This window comes from Sceloporus undulatus, chromosome 3, assembly GCF_019175285.1.
Source record: "Sceloporus undulatus isolate JIND9_A2432 ecotype Alabama chromosome 3, SceUnd_v1.1, whole genome shotgun sequence".
Lineage (NCBI taxonomy): Eukaryota > Metazoa > Chordata > Lepidosauria > Squamata > Phrynosomatidae > Sceloporus > Sceloporus undulatus.
The window spans coordinates 114,715,841-114,723,792 of NC_056524.1; the positions used below are offsets into that span (position 1 = coordinate 114,715,841).

The 7,952-nt window shown below is 52.6% G+C and overlaps 1 protein-coding gene across 1 annotated transcript; it reads right to left on the reverse strand.

Annotated features, from left to right (window-relative positions):
- Positions 1-3,537: 3,537 nt before the first annotated feature.
- On the reverse strand, positions 3,538-7,589 carry LOC121925845 (basic proline-rich protein-like). Its single transcript, XM_042458420.1, is given in 10 exon segments — positions 3,538-3,551; positions 3,737-3,978; positions 4,111-4,359; positions 4,468-4,529; positions 5,609-5,730; positions 5,816-6,203; positions 6,206-6,311; positions 6,512-6,708; positions 6,711-6,848; positions 7,563-7,589. Coding segments are annotated over 10 exon segments (1,545 nt in total).
- Between the last annotated feature and the right edge of the window lie 363 nt (positions 7,590-7,952).

Below are 7,952 nucleotides of genomic sequence, written 5' to 3' on the forward strand. Positions count from 1 at the left end.
TAATAGAATAATCTAACCTGAAATTAGTTTTGAGTTTATCTGACATACAGCTAACTTATTACATTAATTAACACAAATATTCCATTGTGGCGAGAAATTCCTGCTAGATGGCTTTTGGGAGGTCTGTTTTTACTTGTTTTATAAATCCATCTGAATAATGCTGTGTTCTGATCCTTGAATAATTGAATTAGTTGGATTTCAATGGCCAGGAAGAGGAAAGGGGGATATAGCATTCTCTACATTGTCTGCTGGACTAATCCGCATTAAAAGCACAGTAAAACTTCAGTCATCTGACACTTATGTAAATTGCTAAGTCAGACAAAGTACTGGCATGCTACCAAGGGTTCCATATCAGGGACTGAGTTGGCAGAGCATTTGTCAGACATCACCTGTGCTCATTGGCTTGTTTTCAGAGTGGTTTCTATGGATTGGCCCAGGTGCCGAATACCTGTTGGATTTCATGCAGTAGTTCTCAACCTTGGATCCTCCAGATGTTTTGAATTTCAACTCCATAATCCATGATCATTGATTCTGCTAGTAGGGGCTTCAGGGAATTGATGTCCAGAACACCTGGAGAAAGAAGCTGAGAACTGCCTGTTTAATGTATGAGTAAGAGTCTGGCTACCCTAAAGGTACGAGATTCTGTCTGATCTTGAAAGCTAGGTAGAGTCAGCCCTGTTTGGAGATTACCAAAAACACTAGGAGCTGTAGGCTCCTATATAACTGGCAAAACCACCTCCTTACCTAAGAAAACCCTACAGAATGGGGTAACTACAAGTAAACAGGCAACTTGGAGGCACATATACACACACAAGAGGCTGGGCAGATGAGCAGATGTGAGCACTCTGTGTAAGGATATGTTTCTGTTGCAATGACTGTACAGAAAGAAGCTTTGAGTCAATATGGTGTTGTGATTAGAGTATTAGACAGGGACTTGGGAGATCTGTTTCTACTCCTTACTCATTCATAAGACTTTCTGGGTGAGTTTGGGCCAGTCACTCTCCACAGCCTGATCTACCCCATACATTTTTCAGGATAACAGTGGGGAAGGAGGGGGACTATGTATGTCACCTTGGTGAACTTGAGCTCATTGGAGGAAAGGCTACATGTAAATGTAATTAATAACTAATAAATGCATACAATCTGAGAGAATAAGGAGAGCTCCTCAAGCATATACATTTAATTCTGTGCAGACTGCAGCGGTCTAGATAGACCTTATTAATGTTAAGTTGGAAAGTATGTAGCAATGCTAGATCATATCTGCAATGGCCAGGCATTAAATGAACAAGATTTCCAAGAATTCTGTTGGCTTTTGAGAGTATATCTGATTGCCAATTCCTTTAGCATACATTTTGCAATTTTTTAATTCATGCACTAGAGGTGGAATCATAGAAATCTGCTTAATTATAACCATTTGTTCTATATTTTTTTCTCTTGCAATATATGGGTGGCTTTAGTGAAGAATTCTGATTTCTGTCCCCCCTCTTTTTCTTATAGCATAGAGTACAAACAGCAATTTATCACAAGAAAAGCCAAATTCATGGTCAAAGTTGTTATAACTCAGTGAGAATGGAAGGAACATTATGCAGATGGTCTAAACAGAGCAGATAAATCATTTAGCAGATGTAGCAGTTCAAGGCAGAGTTGTGACCTGTGGGACAGCCATTTCGTTTGATGAAACGGATAGGGCTATGTCTAGCAGCCGATTTTCAGATACAGGGAAGCAGAACAGCAACAAGCTAGAATGTACCATTACTTCAAATGTAATAAATATGTTAATTTTATACCAATGTATTATATTGTATTGTATTGCATTGTATTATAACATTATATTATTATACTGTACTACAGTGCTGTGTTGAGTTGTATTATGTGTGTTTCTAATATGTGCTGTGTTTTATTATATGTGTTTGCAAATATGGGTTTCCAACCTATGGCAACCCTATCATATTCAAAGAAAGTCCAGAAACCTCTGGAGAATCAAACATTGACAACCATGCAGTTGGATTAGTCATCTAGTATCAGGATATAAAAATAGGTAACCCCAACTTCCAATATGATCTGCTAAAATTCACCTTAAAAGCCAGGTAGCCATACCAAGTGGTATACCAAGTGGTATAGGTTTTTGTGAGGTGGGGTTGAAGAATGACTCCTTCCACCCCTTTCTGCTAGTGAGCTGCAATGTGAAGGGCAGAAAGAAGGGCCCCTGTAGAGTCCTGGCACAGCTTCTTATAACACTGTGACTCACTGGCATGAGGATTGGACATGTGATCCTTCAGCACCCTCTTTGTCAGCACCACATAGCTCCTTCCCTCGGCATGGATGACTGGCATTTAGGGGCATTTGTGATCATGGCAGTGGTGCCATGATTGTAAATGTTACATGATGCCAGTCATGGTTTATACTGGAAATTTTCACTTTATCCCACAGAACTACCACTACTATAATGCCCTGGAAATCAGGAGCTGCTATTAACCAATAGTATAGTACATCTGAGTGTGTATGAGATAGTATGGATTAGAAGCATCTGCCACTGTTTGGGGGAGGGGGACTTTTTGCAAGTATAAAAAATAAACAAGGATACACGTAATGATCAGACTTGACGAATATCGAAAAATTAGTACTGTACCACAGCTAAAATCCCTCTCTTTTAAGATCTCTTCAAAGGCTGACAAAAGTAAAATATTTTCTGCCACTAAATAACTTTAACTGCATGATAACAGCCCTTTCGGTACAGATTAGCTCTATGACAAGGAATGCAAATATTTACATTTTAAAAACAGCACAAATTCAAGGCTGTCTGGAAGACATTTCCTGAAACCATGAAGCCTGTCCCTATGGAACTTTTTTTGAGGGTATGTGTGATTGCTCTGCATGTGCTCAGAGGCACTGGTGACTATTTTCAGTGTTCTTATCTTTCCAATGAAATCAGGTTCTTGTGCTTATCCCAACTCACTGAATATGCAAAATAAACAGAGACCAGATGTGAAGGAGGGCAAGGTTCCATAGCTGACTGTATTGGTTTAATGGAAGATGGAATTTCAGCCTGGCTGAGATAAACTGTTATCTCTGTTGAAGTACCATGTTCTGCATAACTATTAAAGGTATAGGAACTCTCTCCTCTTTTCTATCCAGCATTCTATTTTAAGCCCAAACAAGAGAGTTAACTGAAGTGACCTCGGAGTAGTATTAACCATCAAAGTCTTACAAATTGGCTGTAAGAAAAAGGAAAAAATCCTCTAAAAACTTTACAGCTCAGCACCCTAGCACATGATTTGGAAAATGTGCTCAGATCAGTGTGCATGCCTAGAAGTGTGTGTGTGTGTGTTCACATTGCTGTGTGTATGTATGTGTATGGGATTGATCAGATGGCTCAAATATGTTGTTTATTTTTTCATTTTCATGAAGAAAAGTATTCAAACTACCCTATATACTTGTTCTAACAAGTCCACCTTCATGTTATAAGTCGAGGGAAGGTTTCAGGTTCAAAATTCTGTGATTATGAAACCTCTGTTTGGCTAAGTTGAGGGTAAAAGCTTAGAGGTAGAGGGCTATAAGGGAAGGATGGAAAAAAAAAAACAAAAGAAGGGAAAAAAAAAAAAAGAGAAGAGAAAAAAAAAGGAAAGGAAAAAAAAAAAAAAAAGAAAAAAAACGAAAGGATGGGGGGGGGGGGCGGGGGCTGAAGGGTGGGGGGGAGGGGGGTGGGAGGGGGGGGGATAAATGAGGGGGGGGGAGCGGGGGGAGGGTGGTGGAGCAAGGGTGGCCGGGGAAGGCGGGGGGGGGGGGGGGGGGGGCGGATAGAAACAAGGGGGGGAACAAAGGGGGGGGAGGGGAAGGGGGGAGGGTGGAAAGGGAAAAGGGGGGGGGGGCGGAGGTGGGGGAGGGAAAGTGGGGGAGGGGGGGGGGTGGGGGAGGGAAAGGAAGGGGGGGGGGGGGAAGAGGAGAGGGAGGGGTGAAGGGGGAGGGGGGGGGGGGGGAAAGACAAACTTGGGGGTGGGGACGGGAAAGGAAAAAGAGGGGGTGGGGGGGGGGGGGGGGAAAGGGGAAAAGTGGGCGGGGGGGGACAGAAAGGGAGGGGAAGAATGGGTGGGGGAACATAAATTGGGAGAAGGGGGGGGGGGGGGGGGGGGAAGGGGGGGACGGGGTGGGGGGGGGAGGACTAAAGTGGGGGGGGAGGGAGGGGGAACGGGGGGGGGGGGGGGCCGTGGAGGGGGGGGGGGGACAGGGGCGGGGGGGGGGGGCGGGGGGGGGGGGGGGGGGCGCGAGGGGGGGGGGGGGGGGGGGATCAGGGGGGAACAAGGGGGGAACGAATCGGGGGGGGAAGGGAGGGGGGACGGGGAGGGGGGGGGGGAGGGGGGGGTAGGGGAGGGAAGGGGAAGGAGAAGGAGGGGGGGGCAAGGGGGAGGGGTGGGAAGGGGGGCGGGGGCGGGGGAAGAAGGGGGGGGGGTGGGAAAACGGAGCGCAAATGGGGGGGAAGGGGGGGGGGGGGGTAGGTGGGGCGGGGGAGGGGGGGGGAAAGGGGGGGAGGGAGGGGGGAAAGGACGGGGGAACAGGGAAGGGGTGGAAAGGGGGGGGGGGGGCGGGGGGGGGCGGGGGATGAAAGAAGGGGGGGCGGAGTGGGGGGGAAAGGGAAGGAATGATGTGGAAATGGGGGAAGGGGGGGAAGGGGGGGAAGGGGGGGGGGGGTGTGAAGGAAGGAACTTGGGAAAAAAAAGCTGGGGGGCGAGGGTGGAGGGGGCGGGAGGAGGAAATGGGAAAGAATCTTTTTTTTTTTTTTTTTTTTTTCTTTTTTCCTTTTGCGGGAAAAGGGGGAAGGGGGGCGGTGGGGGGGGAGGGGGGGGGAAAGGGGGGGGGAAAGAGGGGGGGAGGGTGTGTGTTTTTTGGGGGGGGGGTGGGCGGGGGGGGGGGGAAGAACCCGGGCGGGGGGAAAGGGGGGGGGGGGGGGAAAAGGAAGGGGGGGAAATGGGGGGAGGGAAAAGGAAAGGGGGGGGAGGGAAAGAAGGGGAGGGGGAAGGTGTGAAGGGGGGATGGAGGAAAGGGAAGGGGGGAAAAGGGGGAAGGAAGGAAAGGGGGGGAAAAATGGAACGGGAAGGAGAAGGCTGGGGCGAGGGGGGGGGAAGAGGGAGGAAGGGGGGGGGAAAGAGGGGGGAAGGGGGGGGGGGGGAAGTGAAAGGGGGGGGGGGGGGTGAAAGTGAAGAAAAGAGGGGGTGGAAGGAAAGTGGAAGGGGGGAAAGGGGAAGGGGAAGGGGGGAAAGGGTGGGGGGGGGAGGGGGGGGGGGGGGGGGAGAAGGGGGACAGGGGGAACAGGGGGGGGGGTAGGGCGGAAGAAGAGGGGCGGGGGGGGGGGGGGGGGGACAGGAGGAGAGGGCGGGGGGGGGAAGGGGGGGGGGAAGAGGAGGGAGGAGGAAGGGGAGGGGGGTGGGAATGGAGAAAGGGGGGGGGGGGGAAAAAAGGGGGGATAATGGGTGGAAGAAGGGCGGGGCGGGGGGGGGGGGAAGGAAGGGGGAGAAAGGGGGGGGGGGGGGGGGGGAGGAAGAGGAAGGGAAGAAAAAAAATGGGGGGGGGGGGGGGGGAAGGTTGGGTGGGTGGGGGGGGGGAAATGGGGGGGGGGGGGGAAACTGAAGGGTGGAAAGGGGGGAAAGGGGGGTGGGGGGGGGAAGGGAGGGAGGGAGGTGGAAAAGGGGGGGGGGGGGGGGAAGTTGGGAAAAAGGGAAGGGGGAGGGGGGGGAGAACAAAAGGGGGGGGAGGGGCGGAGACGGGGGGAGAAGGGGGGGGGGAAGGGGGGCGGAAGGGAAAGAAATGGGGGGGGGAAGGTGGGGGGAGGGGGGGAGAGGGGGTGGGGGGGGGGAAGAAGAAGGGAGGGGGGGGGGTGGGGGGGGGGGGGGGAAGGGGGGGGGGAGGAAGGGGGGGAAGGGGGGAAGGGGTGGTGGAACCTGGGGGGGGTGGGTGGCGGGGGGGGGGGAAAGGATAAGGAGGAAAGGGGGGGGAAGGGGCGGGAAGGGGGGGGGGGCGGGGGGGGAGGGGGGGGGGGGGGGAAGGGGTGGGGGGAAAGGGGGGGGGTGGGGGGGCGGGGAAGGAAACACACTTTTTTTCTTTGGAGGGTGGGGGGGGGGGGGGGGAGGGGAGGAAGGGGGATGGGGGGGGGGGGAGGGTGGGGAAGGGGGGGGGAGGGGGGGGGGAGGGGGGGGGGGGGGGAGGGGGGGAGAGTGGGGGGAGGGAACGAGGGGGGAGGGGGGGAAAGGGGCGGTGGGGGGGGTGGAGGGAAGGGGGGGGGGGGGGGAAGGGGGGGGGGGGAAGGGGGGGGAGGGGGAAGGAAGGGGGGGATAAAAACGGGGGGGGAGGGGGGGCGGAAGAGAGCGGGAGGGAAGGGGGGGGGAAGGAAGGGGGGGAGAGGGGGGGGGGGAAAAAAAAAACAAAAAAAAAAAAAAAAAATGAAAAAAGGTGCTGAAAAAAAAAAGTGTGAAAACTGGGGGGGCGGGAAAACGGTGGAATGTGGGGGGCGGAGGGGAAGGGAGGCGGGGGGGGGGGGGGGGGGGGAAGGGGGGGGGGGGGTGGGCACAAGGTCGAGAAGGGGGGGGGGGGAAAGGGGCGGGGGGGAATGGGGGGTGGGGGAAAGAAAGAAATGGGGGAAAGGGGGGGGGTGGAAAAATGAGGGGGGGGGGGCGAAGGGGGAAGGGGGGGGGGGGGGAAGAGAAGGGAGGGGGGGGGGAAAGGCGATGGGGGGCAGGGGGGGGGTGGGGGGGCGGTGGCGGGGAGGGGGGGGGAAGGGGCGGCGGGGGGGAAAGGGGGGGGGGGGAATACCACTTCTGTCCCTCCTCCTCATTTCTTGGACCTGTCCCAACTGATTCCTAGGTGCTGGAGGAGAGGTTTTTGTCAGGTGATTTGAAGGGTTTAAAACACAGCACACAGGGAAATGCTTGACTTCAATATCCACATTGATGATTCCAAATAACCTACAACATCTCGCTTAACTCTCTGCTAGCTCCAGCACACTCCAACTCTTCAACTCATTCTCTTGGTCACTGTCTTGACCTGGTTCTTGCTGCAAACTGTGCCATTTCTGACTACCTGGCACTTGACTTTCCACTATCTGCCAATCATTTAATCTCCTTTGCTCTCACTTATACTCCACCTCCTCGTCATACTGTTCAACGCCATTTCGTGATCTTCAATCTGTTGACTCTAACCATCTTGGTCTGACCCTGGATTCATCTCTCTCTTTCCTAAATCTCGGGGATTCTGCTGATTCAGCAATGTCTTTATTTACTCCACTCTCTCCTCGATCTTGACCGTTTTGCCCCTGTCTCTGTACGCACTTTCCTCTAAGACTAGACCTCAGCCCTGGCTTACCCAACATTAAGTTTCTCCGGTCCGTTCTAGAGTGGCAGAACGGTCTTTGGAAAGTCCAAAGAGTGGGCTGATTTTATCTATCCATTTCAAATTTGTTTTTCTTCCTTCTCAGGGCCCTCTCTATGGCTAAACAGAATTATTACAAATCATTGATCTCCGCCAATGGAGCGGGCCCCCGCAGCTTTGTCTCCACCTTCAAACACTTTGCTTACACTCCCTTCCTCCTGTCTCTTCAACATTCTCTCCTAATGACTTTGCTAATTATTTCATCTCTAAGATTACCACTATTCGCTCTGAGATAGTCCCTCCTGATTCTTCTTCTGCTCTTAATCTTCTATCGCCTTCGCCTAACAAATTTCTGTGTTTCCTCCTGCCTCTTTGGATGAAATCTCTACACTTCTGAACTCTTCCAAACCTGCAACTTGTTCTCTTGATCCAATTCCTACTCATTTTAATCTCTATAGCTCCCTCTTTTCGCCTCGCTTCTCCATATCTTTCAATCTCTCTCTTCCTACAGGCTCCTTTCCGTCGGACTTCAAACATGCTCTCATTTCCCCAATTCTGAAAAAAACCTTCTCTTGACCCCTCCTCTTTTTTGTCAG